We start from the raw sequence: 24562 nt of genomic DNA on the forward strand, positions 1-24562 counted from the left end.
AAGAGAATCGCTTGAACCCAGGAGGCAGAGGTTGCAATGAGCTGAGATCGTGTCACTGAACTCTAGCCTGGGCAACAGAGCAACAATAAATTTTAAAAAATAAAAATAAATGTTAAGAAAATAGTTCATGAAAATGTACCATTTCTTACCATACCTGAACTCAGGGATGGGCAGCAGGGAGGGAGGGCTGTGAGGTAGGTGGATAAAGAGCACTGTCTTCATGGTGTGTGAAGATAGGGTGAGCCAGGTGTCTCAGCCTCCCACAAGTGATGTAAAGTCATTGATTCTCTCAGTGCAGTTGTAGAACCTGCTCTCCAGAATCAGTTGACACTTTGCTCCTGCTGTATTCTCTACTTCGTGATGGAGAGAGATGAAAAGGAATTGGTAGCTCTTGTTCTCAAAGGGCCTGCAATTCCAGAAGGACCCACCTCATGCCATCTGCCCTGATTCTCCTGACATTTAGGTGCTATTAATTCTTTAAACTTCTGCTCATTGGTAGAGGAGCAAGGCCTTCTCAAGAAACATACTGTTTGACATTTTTTCTTTTAGCACTGTTGTGGTTTTTCATTTTCTTTACCAGATCCCATGAGCTGCGTTCCAAGGTGGTTTCCCTGCAGCTGCTCCTCTCTGTGTTACAAAATGCTGGCCCCGTATTTCGGACTCACGAGATGTTCATCAATGCAATCAAGCAATATCTCTGTGTGGCCTTGTCCAAAAACGGCGTCTCTTCAGTGCCTGATGTCTTTGAGCTGTCTCTTGCCATTTTTCTTACTCTTCTTTCAAACTTTAAAATGCACTTGAAAATGCAGATAGAGGTATGGACTCCAAAGTTTTTTCATTTGATTATTTACTATTATTAATAATAATACTCAATGTTGAGAATGCTGCTAATATTATACACTAAGCATTAGGAAAATGGTTCGTGAAAATGTTTCATATCTTACCATCCGGAACTCAGTAGTGGGCAGGGGCAGGGAGGGTAAATGGCATACTCATCAGCTGGCACCCCAGTAAATCAGAACTTTTTAAATGAGTAAGAGAGTATCTTTTTATAAAAAGTTACTACCCTCAGGCTGGGCGCAGTGGCTCATGCCTGTAATCTCAGCACTTTGGGAGGCTGAGGGGGGCAAATCACGAGGTCAGATCGAGATCATCCTGGCTAACATGGTGAAACCCTGTTTTTACTAAAAATACAAAAAAATTAGCCGGGCGAGGTGGCGGGCGCCTGTAGTCCCAGCTACTTGGGAGGCTGAGGCAGGAGAATGGCATGAACCCAGGAGGCAGAGCTTGCAGTGAGCTGAGATTGCGCCACTGCACTCCAGCCTGGGCAACAGAGCGAGACTCCGTCTCAAAAAAAAAAAAAAAAAAAAGTTACTGCCCCCAGATCTTATGTGCCTTTCATTTTAACCAAAGGATGTGGGCTGTATGCTGAGCTCACCCCCTAAATATGTCTTTTGGTCTGTAAATTGTTCGAAATCATTTAGATTAGTTGCCAAATTGAGAAATCCTATTTTACATGAAAATCCAGATTTCTGGTTTCTCTCCAAAAAGTCACAACATGGGTCCTTCATTTCCACTTGGCAGCTCCCCTGATGGCCCCTACCCTGCCAGCCGTCCCCACCAAGGCCAGGGTCCTGACGCTGCCCACCTGGGCGGGCACTCCACTCTCCTGCCCAGGGTGCTTTACTTACTGCAGGATCAGGTTGGCTTCTGAAGACTTTGGAGGTTTTGAGCCCTGGTTGAAACTGTTAATTAGTGTCCTCCTTTGTCTTTATGTCATATAGGTCTTTTTCAAAGAAATTTTCTTGAACATTTTAGAAACATCAACAAGTTCTTTTGAGCACAGGTGGATGGTCATTCAGACTCTGACGAGGATCTGTGCAGGTATTTTCTCCTGGGAACACTCATCCACTGGACTTTTGATGCTTTAATTTGCCAGAGCTTAGATTAAGACTTTTAACTCCTCCTTTTAGAGTTTTAAAGAAGGATTGGAAATAGAGGCTAATTCTAACTTAGTCCTGTCCCACCTCTCCTTTTTTAGAGGATGACCAACTCAGGCTGGTTTGCCAAGGACTTCCTGGTTTTAGCACTAAGTCTCATGTCCCAGAAACCGTTTCCCTAATCTCGTCAAACTGGAACACTTGGTTACATTACCTACAAGCTGAGTACTGTTAATCACAGGACTTAAGATATTGGTGCTGCCAATTTTTGATTGGGTGCTACGGTAAATGTGGATTTATCTTACACTATACAATTGTGTGGCCTCAAAGTAAGCATCCTGCTTGTCTGGCATCAAATGTATTTTTGTAAGAGTGACACAACTTTAAGAGGTGGATCAGGCAATTGTTAGCCCCTTCCTTGATGAGAAAAGTGAGCCTTGGATGGGTGGAATGAACTGCCTGAGATTTCAGTTTGCTCGGAAGCGGGCCTGAAAACAACCTGCTCTCTGCCAGCTTCCTAGTACTTCCGACATGTGTTTCCTGAGTGAGATGCGGCCACCGGAGTCTGTAGTTCACTGGGGAAATTTGTTGGCAACATCTTGTTTGATAAGAAAACATAACTGCTATTTGATCAGAATTTCTGATACTTGTATGTTATTTTCCAAGATGCCCAGTGTGTTGTGGATATTTATGTCAACTACGACTGTGATTTAAATGCTGCTAACATTTTCGAGCGCCTTGTAAATGATTTATCCAAAATTGCTCAGGGAAGAAGTGGACATGAGCTGGGAATGACACCTCTGCAGGTAAAAACACTGTGGACACTCAATTATATTAAAGTTTATTCATTCCAATAAACATTTATTGAGTGCCACCACATGCCAGGCACTGTCCTTGATATAGCAGTGAACAAAACAGGCATACGTATTCACACATTTCCTGCCATCATAAAACAACATAAAACTTCATTAAACTTCATTAAACATCATAAAACTTCAGTAAAGAAGTCAGTTCAGATGATCATAAGGTCTGTAGAGAAGAATAAAGCAGGGACGGCAGAGAGGAAGTGCTGGAGGTGGGGTGCTGTAATTCTTAATGGAGTCATTAGAGTAGTATCCCTTAGAAGGTGACCTTTGAGCTGAGACCCATAGGAAGCAAATTCATTCTCAGTCACCCTTCCAAAGATAGCGTGGAAAACAGGATCCCAGTCTGCAATAGAGGCAAAGGAGATTGGCTAGTAGCAGAATACCTTATTAGAGCACCTACAAAGAAAATAGGATGCTTAACTCTAGGTTTCTGAATGAACTGGTCAGAGGGTCTCCGACCTCCCTGGAATTATGTGTGGAATGTTGGTATATGGACATTTTTCCTAAAAGATGGTCATAGTTGTCATTAGAATCACAGAGATCTGTGCTGTCCGAGATGCTGTTTTGAATCTAAAATATTTGCAGTTTTTTTAGATGATCTGCAACTCATATTCAACTTGTTATTTAAGAATGCTATTTATTTTTGAAAATCAGTATTTTTATTTACTTAAAGGGTGAGCCTTAAAATGGAATGCATTTGTGGGTGTTTAGGGGATACGTTGTATCCAGAGTCACTTGCAGCATAATTCAAGGTTCTTTTCTCCTTTTTTTTCAGAGTCGCTGGTTAAGACCTTGTTATTTGTGTGTGATTTTTTTTTTTTTTTTTGAGACAGAATCTCGCTCTGTCACCCAGGCTGGAGTGTAGTGGCACGATCTCAGCTCACTGCAACGTCCACCTCCCAGGTTCAAGTGATTCTCCTGCCTCAGCCTCCCGAGTGGCAGGGATTACAGGTGGCTGCCACCACACCCGGCCTGTTTTTGTCTTTTTAGTAGAGACGGGGTTTCACCATCTTGTCCAGGCTGGTCTTGAACTCCTTACGTCAGGTGATCCCCCTGCCTCAGCCTCCCGAAGTGCTAGGATTACAGGCGTGAACCACAGCGCCTGGCCAAGACCTTGTTATTAAAAAATAATAATAATTGGCCGGGCGCGGTGGCTCAAGCCTGTAATCCCAGCACTTTGGGAGGCCGAGATGGGCGGATCACGAGGTCAGGAGATCGAGACCATCCTGGCTAACACGGTGAAACCCCGTCTCTACTAAAAAATACAAAAAAACTAGCCGGGCGAGGTGGCGGGCGCCTGTAGTCCCAGCTACTCGGGAGGCTGAGGCAGGAGAATGGCGTGAACCCGGGAGGCGGCACTTGCAGTGAGCTGAGATCCGGCCACTGCACTCCAGCCTGGGCGACAGAGCGAAACTCTGTCTCAAAAAAAAAAAAAAATAATAATAATAATAATAATAAAATTTAAAAAAAATTTTTTAATCGCACAAGCAGTGAATGAAAACTTCTTTTGAAAATCCAAATAACATTGTTCATTTTAGGAAAACACATGTCCCATATTTTTGCTGCTGGGGTGTTTATAATGAGCATCTTTAGAGATGTCCAGGGTTTTCGCAGTGTATCCTTGATACTTGTCACTTCTTAGCTCTGGGTTTGTTTCATCCTTAATAACACTGACTGTCAGTGATTTATCTCATAGCCTCACTGGGGTCCGAGAAAGCCTCGTAGATGTCTGTTCTCTTCGTTTTTCTCTTAAGTCTCTTTCCTGTGTCACTTCGTCCCTTAGGAGCTCAGCCTGAGGAAGAAAGGCCTGGAGTGTCTCGTGTCCATTCTCAAGTGCATGGTGGAGTGGAGCAAAGACCTGTATGTGAATCCCAATCACCAGACCAGCCTTGGTGAGACAGCATTGCTGCCATACCCACTTCCATTCATAATAGGGTCCTGTGACTGCTGGGAACAGTTGTCTTAGTATAGTTGTTTTAGAATTGAAAAAGCCTTTTTAGTTTGCCAAATACCTATATTATTTTGAAAGTTCTGCTTTTTAATGCATCTGGAGTTGTGTGAAGTTATGCTGTAACTTCATTGTTTCAAATGCAGAACCAGTTGCTCCAGTGCCTTTTTAATAGTTGCTCATTCCCTCACTGATTCAAAGCATCACCTTTATGATATACCAAATGTTCCTATGTATGTAAGTCTGTTTCTGGAATTTTAATTTTTTTAAAGAGACAGGGTCTCTTTCCATTACCCAGGCTGGAGTACAGTGGTGCAGTTGTAGCTCACTGCAGCCTTAAACTCCTGGGCTCAAGTGATCCTCCCACCTCAGCCTCCCAAAGCACTGGGATTACAGATGTGACCCATTGTGCCTGGCCTTCTTTCTAGATTTTCTATTCTGTTCTGTTTGTCTGTTTTAATACCAACGCCGCAGTTGTTTTTGTTATCTTGTAGGGCAAGTCCTCCTATTCATTGTTCTTTAAGTTGTCTTGCTCGTTATTTTGCCTTTTTTACGCTTTCATATGAATTTTAGAATTAGCTCATCAAGGCCGGGCGTGGTGGCTCATGCCTGTAACCTCAGCACTTTGGGAGGCCGAGGGTGGTGGATCACGAGATCGGGCATTGAAGACCAGCCTGACCAACATAGTGAAACCCTGTCTCTACTAAAAATACAAAAAATTAGCCGGGTATGGTGGTGGGCGCCTGTAATCCCAGCTACTCTGGAGGCTGAGGCAGGAGAATCACTTGAACCTGCGAGGCGGAGGTTGCAGTGAGCCGAGATTGTGCCGCTGCACTCCAGCCAGGGCGACAGTGCGAGACTCCGTCTCAAAAAAAAAAAAAAAAGAATTAGCTCATCAAGTTCCATGAGGAAACAAGTTTTTAAGTAAAGTATCTGATACTAAGGTTTCGTGCTTATAATCTTTATGGTATAGACTTGTTGCTATTACAGGTCTGGGAAAGGGAGCCATGCAGCCAGACCTAGCTCGGCTATGTCTGTCCCCCACCTGCTTATTTGGCTTCCTTTACTTTTACTTCTCTGTAGGTCAGGAGAGGCTCACGGATCAGGAAATGGGGGATGGGAAAGGCCTTGACATGGCGAGACGGTGTAGTGTGACATCCATGGAGTCCACAGTGTCCTCAGGGACCCAGACAACTGTTCAGGATGACCCCGAGCAATTTGAGGTCATCAAGCAACAAAAAGAAATCATCGAACACGGCATCGAGCTGTGAGTGTGGCTACTGTTAACTAGCAGGGATTCTAGCAAAGCCATATTTTCTCTGGGAACCTGGGACTGATTCCTAAAAAGGAAATGCCTGTTTACAAAAACACTGATGCTGGCACTTGTAGCTGAGCCTGATTGAGCCAGGCAATCAGTGAATGAGCGTATGTGTGTGTGTCTGTGCACAAAGACAGAGAAAATTTTAATACCTTTGTGTAGTTGATGCAGCCTTTTTTCCCCCCCTTTCTAATGAAAATAATAAAACCAATTTGGAAAATACAGAAAAGTATAAAGTAATAATGTAAAAATCACTCATAAAATTACTGCCTGAAATGGCCTGGCACAGTGGCTCATGCCTGTAATCCCAGCACTTTGGGAGGCCAAGGTGGGCGGATCACAGGATCAGAAGATCGAGACCATCCTGGCTAACACGGTGAAACCCCGTCTCTACTAAAAATACAAAAAATTAGCTGGGCGTGGTGGTGGGTGCCTATAGTCCCAGTTACTCAGGAGGCTGAGACAGGAGAATGGCATGAACCCAAGAGGTGAAGCTTGCAGTGAGCTGAGATCGCGCCACTGCACTCCAGCCTGGGCAACAGAGTGAGACTCTGTGTCAAAAAAATTACTGCCTGAGGAAATCACCATTGGTGCATTTTTTTCCAACTATATATTATGAAAAATTTCAACTTAGCAAAAAATTACCGTTTGTCTTATTTGTTTTATTTTTTTTTAGGTGTGTTATTTTTATTTTCTTATATTTTAAGTTCTAGGGTATATATGCACAACTTGCAGGTTTGTTACATAGGTATACATATGCCATGTTGGTTTGCTGCACCCATTAACTCATCATTTACATTAGGTATTTCTAATGCTGTCCCTCCCCCTGCGCCCCACCCAACGACAGGCCCCCCACGTGTGATATTCCCCGCCCTATGTCCAAGTGTTCTCGTTGTTCAGTACCCACCTATCAGTGAAAACATGCAGTGTTTGGTTTTCTGTCCTTGTGATAGTTTGCTCAGAATGATGGTTTCCAGCTTCATCCATGTCCCTGCAAAGGACATGAACTCATCCTTGCTTATAGATGCATAGTATTCCATGGTGTATATGTGCCACATTTTCTTAATCCAGTCTATCATTGATAGACATTTGGGTTGGTTCCAAGTTTTTGCTACTGTGAATAGTGCCGCAATAAACATATGTGTGCGTGTGTCTTTATAGTAGCATGATTTATAATCCTTTGGGTATATACCCAGTAATGGGATCGCCAGGTCAAATGGTATTTCTAGTTCTAGATCCTTGAGGAGTCGCCACACTGTCTTCCACAGTGGTTGGACTAGTTTACACTCCCACCAACAGTGTAAAAGTGTTCCTATTTCTCCACATCCTCTCCAGCATCTGTTGTTTCCTGACTTGTTAATGATTGCCATTCTAACTGGTGTGAGATGGTATCTCGTGATTTGGATTTGCATTTCTCTGATGACCAGTGATGATGAGCATTTTTTCATGTGTCTGTTGGCTGCATAAATGTCTTCTTTTGAGAAGTGTCTGTTCATATCCTTTGCCCACTTCTTGATGGGGTTGCTTGTTTTTTTTCTTGTAAATTTGTTTAAGTTCTTTGTAGATTCTGGATATTAGCCCTTTGTCAGATGGGTAGATTGCAAGAATTTTCCCCCATTCTGTAGGTTGCTTGTTCACTCTGATGGTAGTTTCTTTTGCTGTGCAGAAGCTCTTTAGTTTAAGTAGATCCAATTTGTCTATTTTGGCTTTTGTTGCCATTGCTTTTGGTGTTTTAGTCATGAAGTCCTTGCCTATGCCTATGTCCTGAATGGTATTGCCTAGGTTTTCTTCTAGGGTTTTTACGGTTTTAGGTGTAACATTTAAGTCTTGAATCGATCTTGAATTAATTTTTGTATAAGGTGTAAGGAAGGGATCCAGTTTCAGCTTTCTACATATGGCTAGCCAGTTTTCCCAGCACCATTTATTAAATAGGGAATCCTTTCTCCATTTCTTGTTTTTGTCAGGTTTGTCAAAGATCAGATGGCTGTAGATGTTGGTGTTACTTCTGAGGCCTCTGTTCTGTTCAATTGGTCTATCTCTTTGTTTTGGTACCAATACCACACTGTTTTGGTTACTGTAGCCTTGTAGTATAGTTTGAAGTCAGATAGTGTGATGCCTCCAGCTTTGTTCTTTTTGCTTAGGATTGTCTTGGCAATGCGGGCTCTTTTTCAGTTCCATGTGAATTTTAAAGTAGTTTTCTCCAATTCTGTGAAGAAAGTCATTGGTAGCTTGATGGGGATGGCATTGAATCTATAAATTACCTTGGGCGGTATGGCCATTTTCATGATATTGATTCTTCCTATCCATGAGCATGGAATGTTCTTCTATTTGTTTGTGTCCTCTTTTATTTTGTTGAGCAGTGGTTTGTAGTTCTCCTTGAAGAGGTCCTTCACATTCCTTGTAAGTTGGATTCTTAGGTATTTTATTCTCTTTCTAGCAACTGTGAATGGGAGTTTACTCACGATTTGGCTCTCCGTTTATCTCTTATTGGTGGAAAGGAATGCTTTTGATTTTTGCACATTGATTTTATATCCTAAGACTTTGCTGAAGTTGCTTATCAGCTTAAGGAGATTTTGGGCTGAGACGATGGGGTTTTCTAAACATACAATCATGTTATCTGCAAACTGGGACAATTTGACTTCCTCTTTTCCTAATTGAATACCCTTTATTTCTTTCTCTTACCTGATTGCCCTTTCCAGAACTTCCAACATTATGTTGAATAGGAGTGGTGAGAGAGTGCATCCCTGTCCTGTGCTAGTTTTCAAAGGGAATGCTTCCAGTTTTTGCCCATTCAGTATGATAACTGGCTGTGGGTTTGTCATAAATAGCTCTTATTATTTTGAGATACGTCCCATCGGTACCTAGTTTATTGATAGTTTTTAGCACGAAGGGCTGTTGAATTTTGTTGAAGGCAAAATTTTCTGCATCTATCAAGATGATCATGGTTTTTGTCGTTGGTTCTGTTTATGTGATGGATTACTTTTATTGATTTGCATATGTTGAACTAGCCTTGCATCCCAGGGATGAAGCCGACTTGATCATGGTGGATAAGCTTTTTGATGTGCTGCTGGATTGATTTGCTGGTATTTTATTGAGGATTTTCGCATTGATGTTCATCAGGGATATTCATCTAAAATTCTCTTTTTTTGTTTTGTCTGCCAGGCTGTGGTATCAGGATGATGCTGGCCTCATAAAATGAGTTAGGGAGGATTCCATCTTTTTCTGTTGATTGGAATAGTTTCAGAAGGAATGGTACCAGCTTCTCTTTGTAACTCTGGTAGAATTCGGCTGTGAATCCATCTGGTCTTGCACTTTTTTTGGTTGGTAGGCTATTAATTATTGCCTCAATTTCAGAGCCTGTTATTGGTCTATTCAGAGATTCAGCTTCTTCCTGGTTTAGTCTTGAAATGGTGTATGTGTCTAGGAATTTATCCATTTCTTCTAGATTTTCTAGTTTATTTGCATAGAGTTGTTTATAGTATTCTGTCATGGTAGTTTGTATTTCTGTGGGATCAGTGGTGATATCCCCTTTATCATTTTTTATTGCATCTATTTGATTCTTCTCTCTTTTCTTCTTTATTAGTCTTGCTAGCAGTCTATCAATTTTGTTGATCTTTTTTAAAAAAACAGCTCCTGGATTCACTGATTTTTTTGAAGGGTCTTTGTGTCTCTATCTCTTTTAGTTCTGCTCTGATCTTAGTTATTTCTTGCCTTCTGCTAGCTTTTGAATTTGTTTGCTTTTGCTTCTCTAGTTCTTTTTAACTGTGATGTTAGGGTGTCAATTTTAGATCGTTTCTACTTTCTCTTGTGGGCATTTAGTGCTATAAATTTCCCTCTACACACTGCTTTAAATGTGTCCAGAGACTCTGGTACGTTGTGTCTTTGTTGTCATTGGTTTCAAGTAACATCTTTATTTCTGCCTTCATTTCGTTATTTACCCAGTAGTCATTCAGGAGCAGGTTTTCCAGTTGCCATGTAGTTGTGTGGTTTTGAGTGAGTTTCTTACTCCTGAGTTCTAATTTGATTGCACTGTGGTCTGAGAGACAGTTTGTTGTGATTTCTGTTATTTTACATTTGCCAAGGAGTGCTTTACTTAACAACTATGTGGTCAGTTTTGGAATAAGTGCGATGTGGTGCTGAGAAAAAGGTATATTCTGTTGATTTGGGGTGGAGAGTTCTGTAGGTGTCTGTTAGGTCTGCTTGGTGCAGAGCTGAGTTCAATTCCTGAATATCCTTGTTAATTTTCTGTCTTGTTGGTCTGTCTAATATTGACAGAGGGGTGTTAAAGTCTCTCATTATGATTGTATGGGGGTCTCTTTGTAGTCTCTAAGGACTTGCTTTATGAATTTAGGTACTCCTGTATTGAGTGCATATATATTTAGGATAGTTAGCTCTTCTTGTTAAATTGATCCCTTTACCATTATGTAATGGCCTTCTTTGTCTCTTTTGATCTTTGTTGGTTTAAAGTCTGTTTTATCAGAGACTAGGATTGCAACCCCTGCTTTTTTTTGCCTTCCATTTGCTTGATAGATCTTCCTCCATCCCTATATTTTGAGCCTGTGTGTGTCTCTGCACGTGAGATGGGTCTCCTGAAGATAGTACACTGATGGGTCTTGACTCTATCCAATTTGCCAGTCTGTGCATTTAGCCCACTTACATTTAAGGTTAATATTGTTGTGTGTGAATTTGATCCTGTCATTATGATGTTAGCTGGTTATTTTGCCTGTTAGTTGATGCAGTTTCTTCCTAGTATCTATGGTCTTTACACTTTGGCATGTTTTTGCAGTGACTGGTACCAGTTGTTCCTTTCCATGTTTAGTGCTTCCTTCAGAAGCTCTTGTAAGGCAGGCCTGGTAGTGACAAAATCTTTCAGTGTTTACTTGTCCAAAGGATTTTATTTCTCCTTCACTTATGAAGCTTAGTTTGGCTGGATATGAAATTCTGGGTTGAAAGTTTTTTTCTTTAAGAATGTTGAATATTGGCCCCCACTCTCTTCTGGCTTGTAGAGTTTCTGCCAAGAGATCCGCTATTAGTCTGATGGGGTCCTCTTTGTGGGTAACCCAACCTTTCTCTCTGGCTGCCCTTAACATTTTTTCCTTCATTTCAACCTTGGAGAATCTGACAATTGTGTGTCTTGGAGTGGCTCTTCTCTGGGAGTATCTTTGTGGTGCTCTCTGTATTTCCTGAATTTGAAAGTTGACCTGCCTTGCTAGGTTGGGGAAGTTCTCCTGGATGATATCCTGAAGAGTGTTTTCCAACTTGATTCCATTCTCCCTGTCACTTTCAGGTACACCAATCAAACGTAGATTTGGTCTTTTCACATAGTCCCATATTTCTTGGAGGCTTTGTTTGTTTCTTTTTACTCTTTTTTCTCTAAACTTCTCTTCTCTCCTTATTTCATTAATTTGATCTTCAGTCACTGATACTCTTTCTTCTACTTGATCAAATCAGCTATTGAAGCTTGTACATGCATCACATAGTTCTCATGCCATGCTTTTCAGCTCCATCAAGTCATTTAAGGTCTTCTCTATACTGCTTATTCTAGTTAGCCATTTGTCTAAGCCATTTGAACATCCTCCTTTAGCTCGGAGAAGTTTGTTATTACCGACTTTCTGAAGCCTACTTCTGTCAGCTCGTCAAAGTCGTTTTCCATCCAGCTTTGTTTTGGAACATTGCTGGGGAACAATTGCAATCCTTTGGAGGAAAAGAGGTGTTCTGGTTTTTAGAATTTTCAGCTTTTCTGCTCTGGTTTCTCCCCATCTTTGTGATTTTATCTACCTTCGGTCTTTGATACTGGTGACCTACAGATGGGTTTTTGGTGTGAATGTCCTTTTTGTTGATGTTGATGCTATTCCTTTCTGTTTGTTAGTTTTCCTTCTGACAGTCAGGTCCCTTAGCTGCAGGTCTGTTGGAGTTTGCTGGAGGTCCACTCCAGACCCTGTTTGCCTGGATATCACCAGCAGAGGCTGCAGAACAGCAAATATTGCTGCCTGATCCTTCCTCTGGAAGCTGCGTCCCAGAGGGGCACCCACCTGTATGAGGTGTCAGTCAGCCCCTACTGGGAAGTGTCTCCCAGTTAGGCTACACGGGGGTCAGGGACCCACTTGAGGAGGCAGTCTGTCTGTTCTCAGAGCTCAAACACCATACTTGGAGAACCACTGCTCTCCTCAGAGCTGTCAGACAGGGACGTTTAAGTCTGTAGAAGTTTCTGCTGCCTTTTGTTCAGCTATGTCCTGCCCACAGAGGTAGAGTCTACAGAGGCAGCAGCCCTGCAGAGCTGTGGTGGGCTCCGCCCAGTTCGAGCTTTGCTGGCTGCTTTGTTTACGTACTCAGGCCTCAGTAATGATGGACGACCATCACCCTGCCAGGCTGCTGCCTCACAGGTTGATCTCAGACTGCTGAGCTAGCAGTGAGCAAGGCTCTGTGGGCGTGGGACCTGCTGAGCCAGGCAGGGGATATAATCTCCTGGTGTGCCGTTTGCTAAGACCATTGGAAAAGCGCAGTATTTGGGCGGGAATGTCCCGATATTCCAGGTATGGTCTGTCACAGCTTCCTTTGGCTAGGAACGGGAAATCCCCCAACCCCTGGCGCTTGCTGAGTGAGGCGATGCCCCACCCTGCTTCAGCTCGCCCTCTGTGGGCTGCACCCACTGTCCAACCAGTCCCAGTGAGATGAACCAGGTACCTGAGTTGGAAATGCAGAAATCACTGTCTTCTTCATTGATCATGCTGGGAGCTGCAGACCGGAGGTGTTCCTATTCGGCCATCTTGGAACGGAATCTTGTTTTATTTATGTGTATATTTTTCTGAACCATTTCAAAGTAATTGGTAGCCATCATGAGACCTTAACCAAATCTCTTTGAAAAATAAAGGACATTCTCCCGTATAACCACAGCATCATCATCACAATCATTGGTAAATCTTTATGTGTTTCTTTCCAGTCTTTTACACACATCAACACATACACAATCATATATTCCAACTTGTGAATGATTAGTTAACTTAGTAAATTTAATTTAAGAGTTGAAGTTACAGTACTCACTTATTAACTGACATGTTTCATCTTCTCATTTCTGCTGTCACCACCCCACCTCCCTCCAGTGTGTTCTGCCCACAGCAGTTAATCTTTTTAAAACATAAATCAAATCTTATCACTCTCCTGCCTAAGTCATTCTAGGTTTCCTGTTCCATATCGTGGCCTGACCCAGCCTCTGGCCTGCCTTGCTGATCTCATCTGCCAATTCCCTTGAGTCACACAATGTATTTTCAGTCCCTTGAACACCTCCAGCTCTTTTCACCATGGTGCCTTCTGCTTAAAATTCTCTTGGCTCTTTTTCATCCCTCAGACTTGGTAAAACATCTCTTCCTCAGAGGCCTGTAGCAACTGCACTATCTAAACAGGCCCCAAGTTAATTTCCTTCCTTGCCCCATTCGTGTCTTTCATGACGTTTGCCAGTTTGTGCTTACCCATGAATATCACCCTGCAGCTCAGGCCTGGTAAATAATAAGTTGAGTCTATACATTGGTTAGCTTTGCCTTCCTTTAATAGGAAATAAAAAATGGAATGGGCATGGTGGCTCACACCCGTTATCCCAGCACTTTGGGAGGCCAAGGTGGGAGGATCACTTGGAGTTCCAGACCAGCCTGGTCAACACAGTGAGACCCTGTCTCTTAAATTAAAAAAACAAAAACAAAAGCAAAAAAAGTAGAGAAAGAAAAAAATAAATACAAAATAATATGCTTAACTTTGTATTTCTCCCTCAAGGAAATCCAAAAGCAGACAGTCTAAGGCTGCTACAGTGGCTCTTAAGGACATCATAGATCCAGGCTCCTTTTATCTGTCTGCTTCACCATACTTAGCCAGAGAGGGTGATCTCATGGTATAAGATGACTGCTGGAGTACCAGCCATCCCACAAACATTCTGGAGAAGAGGAGGGAAAGAACAAAAAGAGGAAAGAGCAGACTTCCCACCTGAGTTGGCTTTGTTTAAGGGTCCTTCCTAGAAGTACCCACACCACTTCTGCTCCTGTCTCGCTGGCTGAAAGTTTATTACATGGCCATCCTCTATTTAAGGGAGGCAGGGAAATGTTGTTTTTATTCTACATGGCGGCGTGCGCAACTAAACATGTAGGGTTCTGTTAGTGTTGAGAAGGAGATAGTGGATATGAGGTGACAACCAGCAGACTCTGACCAGGTGTAGCTGGGTCAGAAATTGAAGATGGAATTTGGAAAAGCTGCCAGTACAGACATGACCTTGCTAGCTTATATGTGATGGCATGTTTACAGTATTCTATTATAATTTATCTCAAATACCAGCTTTTGCTGTCCTCCAGATTTTGAAATAAGCAACTTGTGTCCCATCTCTGCTTGAAACAGGTTCAACAAGAAACCCAAGAGGGGGATCCAGTTTCTCCAGGAGCAGGGCATGCTGGGAACGTCAGTTGAAGATATAGCCCAATTCCTGCACCAGGAGGAGCGCCTGGATTCCGTAAGGCTGGGGGTGTAGCACTTGCATGTGAGTTCTGTCAGGTGATTGTGAGCCCTCACCCGTTTTAACCTCAAGATTGGCTGGCCCTGAGTACATTGTCTATTGTCCACCCCTTGGTTACAGCAGTCCTGCGTATCCCTTTGGCTAGTGTTGCAGAAAGCTCTTTGATGGGAATAAACTAGCCTCCCAGCAGGTGGCTGCATATTTGCTGGAAAAGTATCAGAGCTGGAAGTGTTCCTTGACTGCCAGAAACAGTTCTTCTGGCTGCCTGTCTGCAACTAACCTCCTGAGTGTGCCCCATCATTCTCTCCATTTTAAGTCTGTTGTGCCTCCTCCTTTTCCTTCATCCATGCAGGACAGGCTGCTTCTGGAATGGGTGGGTGGGTGGGCAGGTCAGGGAGTTCCCTATCTTTTTTAGCAGTCCAGCCTATTCTGGGCAGTTAGGGCCAGGCTATTCTGACTCCACCCTTTGGCTGCTGGGTTTTGCTGTGGGTTTGTATTTGACAATTTCTAGATATAAGTGAGTGTGTATGTTTTAGACCCAAGTAGGCGATTTTCTGGGAGATAGCACAAGGTTCAACAAGGAGGTGATGTATGCCTACGTGGACCAACTTGACTTCTGTGAAAAAGAATTTGTCTCAGCCCTGCGGACATTCCTAGAAGGTTTCCGCCTACCTGGGGAAGCCCAAAAGATTGACCGATTAATGGAGAAGTTTGCTGCAAGATACATAGAATGCAACCAAGGGTAAGCACTGATTTTGAGTCCCTCCCAGATCATCTGTTTGCCTGCCTCACAACACTAATTTTAATTTGGTTGGGGTTTAATCTTTGTATATCTGTGCCAAGCAACTGAAGCTTTTGTTTACTGTGGGCCAGGCACTGTGCTAAGGGATTATTTCATGTAAGACCTCACAGCAATCTGTTTATGTCCCTATTCTACAGAGAGATTGAGGACCAGAGAGGTTAACTTGCCCAAGATCACGCAGTTAAAGCCCATGCTGTTAGCAACTGTAAAAGAGTAGTTTCATAAGAGGAGTAGTTTCATAAGAGTAGTTTCATTGAGAGGAGACAATTGGGCACCTCTTCCCTAATCAGAAACAGTTCCCCTGACTTAATATATGGGGTAGATCTCAAGGATTTTGGTTTTTCTTTAATTACATACTGATGACAAGGTTACAGAAATAGCTACATAACTAATAAAAACCATCAAAGTGCATGATTTTATCTGGGGACCTTTTCTGATGGGCAGTTTGTGATTTTGTAAGAAGAGGAAATAGGAAGAGGAACAAACCATTATTAAATACCCCCTGTGTATGGGGCATGCCATGGGTTTTACATGCATTTAATTTAATGAATGGCAAGCCCAGGAATAGTATCCCTGTTTTACAGATGAGGAAATTGAGAATCTGAGAGATGAAGCAACCTGTCCAAAATTAATCAGCTAGTAAGGAGCAGAGCCAGGATTGAATATGAATTTCTTTAACTCAGAAGCTCATGTTTGGGCCAGACACAGTGGCTCTCCCCTACAATCCCAGCACTTTGGGAGGCTAGAACGGGCAGATCACTTGAGGTCGGAAGTTTGAGACCAGCCTGGCCAATATGGTGAAACCCCATCTCTTCCAAAAATACAAAAAAAAAATTAGCTGGGTAATCCCAGCTACTCGGAGGCTGAGGCAGGAGAATTGCTTGAACCTGTGAGCCAAGATTGCACCACTGCACACCACCCTGGATGACAGGGGTAGATTCTATCTCAAAGAAATAAACTCATGTTCTCTCCATCGAACATTAAATTAGAAATATGTCGGCTGGGCGCGGTGGCTTACACGTGTAATCCCAGCACTTTGGGAGGCCGAGGCGGGTGGATCACAAGATCAGGAGATCGAGACCATCTTGGCTAACACAATGAAACCCCGTCTCTACTAAAAATACAAAAAAATTAGCTGGGCGTTGTAGTGGGTGCCTGTAGTCCCAGCTACTCGGGATGCTGAGGCAGGAGAATGGCGTGAACCTGGGAGGCGGAGCTTGCAGTGAGCTGAGATCATGCCACTGCACTCCAGCCTGGGCAACAAAGTGAGACTCTGTCTCAAAAAAAAAAAAAACCCAAAGAAAGAAAGAAAGAAATATGTCTGAATATACTGTGACCATGATGTGGAAATTGTTCAGTAGAAACTATTTTTTTTTGAGACAGAGGGTCTTGCTCTCTTGCCCTGGTTGGAGTACAGTGGTGTGATCACAGATCACTGCAGCCTGGATCTCCTGGGCTCGATCAGTCCTCCCACCTCAGCCTCCTGAACTGCTGGGACTACAGGTGCATGCCACTGTGCCTGGCTAATTTTTTCTATCATATTTCTGCAGAGAGAGAGTTTCACTGTGTTGCCCAGTCTGGTCCTGAACGCCTAGCCTCAAGGGATCCCCCTGCCTCGAACTCCCAAAGTGGGGGATTTACAAATGTGAGCTACCACACCTGGTTGAAACATTTTAATAACAGTTTTGCCTCTCCAGTCAACTTTGTTTTCATATTAATTGCTCCCAGTCTTCCAAGTATATGGCAGGCTGTCCCCAGGAGGTGGCAGGATTGGCAAAGGCAGCATATGATCATTTTAACCAAATGGACATTAGAACTCTCTGTGAAGGCATAATTAGATGCTGTTTACTTTAAACGTATCTCTTATGTGGACCTGGAAGCCTTGGTCTGTTTTGCTTAGTCAGTCAATATGTGACCCAGTTTCATCTCATGTTAAAATACCTTTGTTGTGTTCTTCAAAATTTCTACTGTTTCTGTTATGGACAGTTTGGACAGAACAGTTTCTAGCTTCAGCCTCATATTGTATGAGGCTATGCATCCACATATTGCTGTCCTTCTCTTCTTGACTAAGGCAAAAAAGTCAGACTTCACCAGCATATTTTTTAGAACAATATAAATATTTTCCATGGTATTTGTACTGTTCAATGTTATAATGGATAATATAGACTATAACTAACAGCTAAACAGCAGTTTTAGTCATCTTTATATCTCATGTCTAGCACAGTGCATGGCACAAAATAGACGTTCTCAGGAACAGGACAGGATGCAGGGAGGCACTCAAGGCACTTAGTGCATGAAATGTGGTGAGCTGCCCTCTCAGGGTCGGCACCAAGTGTAAGGTCTCCTGACCTGCTCACTTGCCTCTCCCTAGTCTTGGCCCCAGATGCTTCTTAGAGTCTTTTTTAAAAAATTATTTGAAATTGCTTTATTCAAAGAAGGCTAAATTTTAATTATTTGTTTATGTATTTATTTATTTTGAGACCGTCACACTCTGTCACCCAGGTTGGAGTGCAGTAGCATAGTCTCGGCTTACTGCAACCTTCACCTCCCAGGTTCAGACGATTCTCCTGCCTCAGCCTCCTGAATAGCTGGGATTATGGGCAGCTGCCACCACGCCCAGCTAATTTTTGTATTTTTAGTAGAGACAGGGTTTCACCATGTTGGCCAGGCTGGGCTCGAACTCCTGACCTCAGGTAATCCACCCACCTCTGCCTCCCAAAGTGCTGGGATGACAGGCCTGAGCCACCATGCCCTGCCAAAGAAGCCTAAAATTTGATACAGATTGTTGATGAGCTTTTTCTACACTCTGGGTTGCTAAGTCTTGTTCAGTGATGATGAAAGCGTGAAAACTCTTGCCTCATTTGGAATCAAGGGGAGTAATCGGCTGCTTTTCTCATGAAGTGTGTCTCTGTTAGCATTGTACCTTCTAAACCTCATCACCATGAATATTGATATCTCGAATTTTTTTCTCCAGGCAAACTCTGTTTGCTAGTGCTGACACTGCTTATGTCCTAGCATATTCAATTATTATGCTAACTACAGACTTGCACAGTCCTCAGGTAAAGTAGTTCAATGATTTATATGTTGTAGTAGCTAAATAAGTGGCTTTAGTTGGGCAATTGAATGTTTTTGAAATGGTTTTTAATTTTTTTTTAATTACAGGTAAAAAATAAAATGACAAAAGAGCAGTATATTAAAATGAATCGGGGTATCAATGATAGTAAAGATCTGCCAGAAGAGTATCTCTCAAGCATCTATGAAGAGATAGAAGGCAAGAAAATTGCAATGAAAGAAACAAAAGAGCTCACGATTGCAACCAAATCTACTAAGCAGAGTAAGGTCTAATGGCAAATTATTTCTTCTAGTTCTAATTTGTTAGTGTATCAGAATGCATGATTAGATACTCTGGTGATAAATTTAATGTGCATATCTAGATATCTGAATAGGAAATGTGATTGAACTAATTATTGTGATTATGTTGGGTCTTTTATAATGTCACTGTCTTGCTAGATTTCTGATGAGGAGCAGGAAGGAATTTAAAATTAGTAATCTGAGAACTAAATTACTCCCAAAAAGTGTTCCTTAAAACTTTGCTTTAATTCAGTGGTGATTGTGCCCACCTTGATTAGAATTCTATTAGTTATGGCCTCTGGGGAGCTGTCAGTTTCACCGTTTGAGAAGCAGCAAAGGGTAGTGGTTTAGAGTACAGGCTCTAGAGCCACACTGCCTTAGATCAAGTCCCAGCTCCTCTACTTAGTAATTGTATGACCCTGGGCAAGTGACTTACCTGCTCATTTTTCCCATCTGTTAAATGGTAATAATATTTGTAACGGACTCACGAGATGGTTGGGAGGATTTAGGAGTTAATCATTGTGTATCTTTTGAAACAGTGCATGGCATGTAGCCAGCCCTCAGTGATAGCTGGCCACACCTATCGTTCTCTTACTTTATAGATGTAGCTAGTGAAAAGCAGCGGCGGCTCCTGTACAACTTAGAGATGGAGCAAATGGCTAAAACAGCCAAAGCTCTGATGGAGGCTGTGAGCCATGCGAAAGCCCCGTTTACGAGTGCCACTCACCTGGACCACGTCCGCCCAATGTTCAAAGTGAGTATCCTGAGAACTTAACAAGCATGTGGCTAAGCCTGATTCTGAAGCTGGCCAGCTAGAAGTACTCTTTCCACGCTGAAACTCTAGATGTTACTGAAACCTTCCTTCCTTGATAGCTGGTGTGGACGCCACTATTGGCAGCCTACAGCATCGGACTCCAGAACTGTGATGACACTGAAGTGGCCTCCTTGTGTTTGGAAGGTATCCGATGTGCAATCCGAATTGCCTGCATCTTTGGAATGCAGGTGGGTGTTCAGTCAGCAACGCTCCAGAGATACTGGTGGGTTGTGTTCTTTTAGATTTGGCAAAACTTAGAAATGATCAGAAATTTTCAGTTAATCAAGAGTCTTAGCAAACTGCTTACTCATGCCATAGCTTTGTGATGACAGCTCGTTAGGGGCAAAAATGGAGATACGGATTAAAACTGTCTTTAAGAATGGGTAGGCTGGGCACGGTGGCTCACGCCTATAATCCCAGCACTTTGGGAGACCGAGGCAGGCAGATCACCTCAGGTCAGGAGTTCGAGACCAGCCTGACCAACATGGAGAAACCCCCATCTCTACTAAAAATACAAAATTAGCCGGACGTGGTGGTACATGCCTGTAATCGCAGCTATTCGGGAGGCTGAGGCGGGAGACTGGCTTGAACCCAGGAGGTAGAGGTTGCGGTGAGCCAAGATTGCACCATTGTACTCCAGCCTGGGCAACAAGAATGAAACTCCATCTCCAAAAAAAAAAAAAGGATAGGTAGTATCCAAGCTACTTGACTGGATTTGACAAAATAGACTTCCTGTTCATCTGCCTAACTTGCCTGCTTTGGTGCTTAAAAATACTATTTTCTTGTTGTTTTGTTTTGTTTTGTTTTTTTGAGATGGAGTCTCGCTCTGTTGCCCAGGCTGGAGTGCAGTGGCAAGATCTTGGCTCACTGCAAGCTCCGCCTCCCGAGTTCATGCCATTCTCCTGCCTCAGCCTCCCAAGTAGCCGGGACTACAGGCGTCCACCACCATGCCCAGCTAATTTTTTGTATTTTTAGTAGAGGTGGGGTTTCACCGTGTTAGCCAGGATGGTCTCCATCTCCTGACCTCGTGATCCGCCCACCTTGGCCTCCCAAAGTGCTGGGATTATAGGCGTGAGCCACCATACCCAGCCAATAGTATTTTCTTTTTAACATCAGTTTTTATTATAATTTCCCATATTTCCAACTCCTCCCTGAAGAATATGAATATGTCTGTAAACCTTTTGAAACTTGAAAAGTTCAAGCAAATAAATGTAATTCTGAAACTGTTGTGAAATTAGGGGGTTGGCAATCCCATGCATTACTTCATAAGTCAGAAGTTGCACCCCGTTTATTCCTAAAAACTCAATCTTCTGTTCCCATTCATTTTGCAGTTAGACATTTTCTTTTATACCAAGACCACAAGCTTTGAAGTTAGACCATCTAGTTTTCAAAACCCTGCTCTGCCCCTTCTCCAACCATGTGACATTGGCTCAGCTAATGTCTCTCCAAGACACCAATTCACTTCCTCATTTGTAAACTTGAGAAAACAAACCTGCCTGGCAGAATTGTTGCAGATGTCAATGTATATGACAGTCTTAGCATTCAACAGACATCGTGGAACATGGACCAGGTAAGTTGGACTGAAGTCAATGAGAAAGGAGAGAGCTGCTTCTCAAACATGTGGCAGTGCATGGAGAGCCTCTGCAAGATGTTCCAAAAGCAAGAGGGCATTAGCATGGAATAACTGTTGTGCTAATGTGCAGAAAGCTAGTCAATGTGCATACAAAAGGTATCAGAGAAGCCCAGTGTGCCAGCCCTGCAGATGTGAGAATGGCCACACTACGGTTGGAGTCACAGTGTTCTCTCTTGGGCTTCTGTTACAGCTGGAACGAGATGCCTATGTTCAGGCTCTTGCTCGCTTCTCCCTGCTCACAGCCAGCTCCAGCATCACAGAAATGAAGCAGAAAAACATCGACACCATTAAGACACTTATCACAGTGGCTCACACCGATGGCAACTACCTCGGGAATTCCTGGCATGAGGTATGTGTCTCTTTGAATTGCCTTTTCTCAGTTAGGATGACTCCTGGCTTCTTTTATTCATTGTTGATCTCATTTGGTCAGTTCTGTTTTTCTTGAAGTCAAGCCTCACTGTGCCTCATGTATCTGAAAGTCACCCTCTCTGGGGCTGTGAAAGGTGGGGGTGAGTTCAGGTGCACCAGCTCACAGTGAGCACCCTTGCACCCAGCAGCCAGTGTACCCTATGAAGTGTACTTCTGTTGTTGCAACTTTCTTTCCATATTAGCACCACTTTTTTTTGTTTTGTTTTTTAGTCCTTATGGACCTCTTGGGAGCTTGGGAGCTCCTATCATCAATGTGTAATTTTAAAACAAAGCTAGGAGCCTGATTAGAAATGGTTGACAGTCACAATGAGCTGTTAGGGAGAGTGCCAGTGAGTTCACTTATTTTTAAAACAGTATTCTAAGATTCTCACGCAAGGATATAGTTACTTATACATACAACAATGTATTTAAAAGGATATTTGTTGCAGTTTTAGTTTTTCTGGGGAAAAGGGCTAAAAAGAGCTAGATGTCCCAACAATATAAGACATTGCTACTTCTTTAAAAAGGTATGGTACAGCATTTTTTAGAATGTTATGTGGCCATCTAAAATAATGTAGTGGAAAAGAAAGACAGGCAGATAGTGTGTGCTCTCTGATGGAAGTACACAATACTACCTAAGAAATGTTCTAGCCCCAACTCAAATCTAAATTGATTCAAGCCTATATTGCCAGTTTACAGGAAATATAGTGGACAGAGAAGCATGTTAGATATGAGGGTGCAGCTTGGAAATTCTAGGTGTGACAGACCTGCAGAGCAGATGACAAGGTTTTTCAGCAAATAGATTGCAAGAAAAATAAGTGGAAGGGAGGAGGGTTACCTAGGAATTAAAAGAGATTTCAGAAAAGAAGATAAAAGATGGTATTAAAGACTATTGTGGGCCGGGCGCGGTGGCTCAAGCCTGTAATCCCAGCACTTTGGGAGGCCAAGACGGGCGGATCACGAGGTCAGGAGATCGAGACCATCCTGGCTAACACGGTGAAACCCCGTCTCTACTAAAAAAAAAAAAAATACAAAAAAATTAGCCGGGCGAGGTGGTGGGCGCCTGTAGTCTCAGCTACTCGGGAGGCTGAGGCAGGAGAATGGCGTGAACCCGGGAGGCGGAGCTTGCAGTGAGCTGAGATCCGGCCACAGCACTCCAGCCTGGGCGGCAGAGCGAGACTCCGTCTCAAAAAAAAAAAAAAAAAAAAAAAGACTATTGTGGGAAAATGGTCACAGTAAAATTACAAGTTGTTATAAGACATTGTGAGGCATTGTCTCTCATGGCAAAATACACAGAGAATGGAGTTTGAAAGGACAGACCAAAGCGTTAGCATTCTGTCTGAGAGAGAGAATTACGGAAACTTTTGTTCTTTTTTTTTCCCTTAATTTCTAATTTTTTCTACCATCTACATGTATTACTTTTTTGTTTAGAGAGAAAACTGTGAAAGAATAGAGAGGCTATGAAGAACGTAAAGGACAGTTTGACATAGAAAGAAAATTGCTGTCATCCTTCTTCCCCATGTGGACCACATGGCTCAGAGTAAAGGCCCTAGAGCCCCTCAACTGGGGTCCGATTTGGGGCTCTACCTCTTCCTGCCTAGATGGCATAGGCAGGTTACTTAGTCACCGAGTCCCAACTTCTTCATCTCTACAATCTTCATAGGTTGGTTATGAGAATGAACAGGGCTTGGGACTATTTGGCAAGTAGTAAGAATTCAATGGTGTTACCTGCTGTCATCTCTGTGGCACATGGCTTTGCCCCTCTTCACCAGCGTTTCCCCTGTCTGTCACAATTGTGAGTAGTCCATGTTAGAAATAACTGAGTTATAGCTGGGCACAGTGGCTCACACCTGTAATCCCAGCACTTTTGGAGGTTGAGGCAGAAGGATTGCTTGAGGCCAGGAGTTCCAGACCAGCCTGGGCAACATAGCAAGACCCCATATCTTAAAAAAAAAAATTTTTTTTTAAATTAGCTAGGCATGCTGGTGCATGCCTGTAGTCCCAGCTACTCAGGAGGCTGAGGCAGCAGGATTGCTTGAGCCCAGGAGTTCAAAGCTGTAGTGAGCCATGATTGCACCACTGCACTCCAGCCTGGGCAACAGAGCAAGACCTTGTCTCTAAAAGAAAAAAAAAATATTTTGAGTTGTGTGCTTTTTAAAATCATTTCCTGCCTTCTAGGGAGCCATAATACCTAGAGAATCAATGAATAGTTGCTTTTTCTTCAAAAACATTTTTTTAGCCTGGGAGATATTATCAATATGAGGTTTCTGCTGCCTGCCAAGTATATGGCAGAAATCTAGAAATGTTAAAAACTAATTAGCTACCTCTGTGGTTGTCAGAAGCCCTGAGAAATCAGCTTGGAACTATTTTTTTTTTTTTTTTTTGAGGCGGAGTCTCACTCTGTCACCCGGACTGGAGTGCAGTGGCCGGATCTCAGCTCACTGCAAGCTCCGCCTCCTGGGTTTACGCCATTCTCCTGCCTCAGCCTCCCGAGTAGCTGGGACTACAGGCGCCCGCCACCTCGCCCGGCTAGTTTTTGTATTTTTAGTAGAGATGGGGTTTCACGGTGTTAGCCAGGATGGTCTCGATCTCCTGACCTCGTGATCCGCCCGTCTCGGCCTCCCAAAGTGCTGAGATTACAGGCTTGAGCCACCGCGCCCGGCCTCAGCTTGGAACTAATAAGCCCTTGACCTTTCAGTATTGGTGACATACTTGAGATGCCAGCTGTCCCCAGCTTCTGCAAAAGGGAGGGCATTACTAGCTTACTAATAATAATTTAATAGTATCATGCTGTGTGAAGAAATCAGGGGATGATTCTCTTTGGTGGAATTAAGTCTATTTCTCAGTCAAGAGGAAAGCAATTTATAAGTAAAGATACTCGACACTGCTCAGTGGTATAGTGGAGTCTAGTGGAGTCCTGGACCCTGGGACTGAATTGTAAGGTAAGCGTAAAAAGCAACACTGAAGTTCAGTGAGAAGTTCCCATGAAAA

The 24562-nt window shown here is 43.0% G+C and overlaps 1 protein-coding gene across 3 annotated transcripts in view; it reads left to right on the top strand.

The window, feature by feature from the left end:
- Window positions 1-24562, top strand: part of ARFGEF2 (ADP ribosylation factor guanine nucleotide exchange factor 2) — a 114720-nt gene that overhangs the window by 46906 nt on the left and 43252 nt on the right. For all 3 annotated transcript variants that reach the window (XM_033186676.1, XM_033186677.1, XM_033186678.1), the window contains exons 10-21: window positions 581-815; window positions 1785-1884; window positions 2607-2746; window positions 4590-4698; window positions 5838-6021; window positions 14449-14560; window positions 15100-15305; window positions 18340-18424; window positions 18528-18699; window positions 19319-19470; window positions 19590-19718; window positions 21354-21512. In XM_033186676.1, the coding sequence (XP_033042567.1) occupies window positions 581-815; window positions 1785-1884; window positions 2607-2746; window positions 4590-4698; window positions 5838-6021; window positions 14449-14560; window positions 15100-15305; window positions 18340-18424; window positions 18528-18699; window positions 19319-19470; window positions 19590-19718; window positions 21354-21512 (1783 nt within the window). The remainder of the gene's footprint in view (window positions 1-580; window positions 816-1784; window positions 1885-2606; window positions 2747-4589; window positions 4699-5837; window positions 6022-14448; window positions 14561-15099; window positions 15306-18339; window positions 18425-18527; window positions 18700-19318; window positions 19471-19589; window positions 19719-21353; window positions 21513-24562) is intronic.

Source organism: Trachypithecus francoisi, unplaced genomic scaffold, assembly GCF_009764315.1.
Source record: "Trachypithecus francoisi isolate TF-2019V2 unplaced genomic scaffold, Tfra_2.0 Lachesis_group21, whole genome shotgun sequence".
NCBI lineage: Eukaryota > Metazoa > Chordata > Mammalia > Primates > Cercopithecidae > Trachypithecus > Trachypithecus francoisi.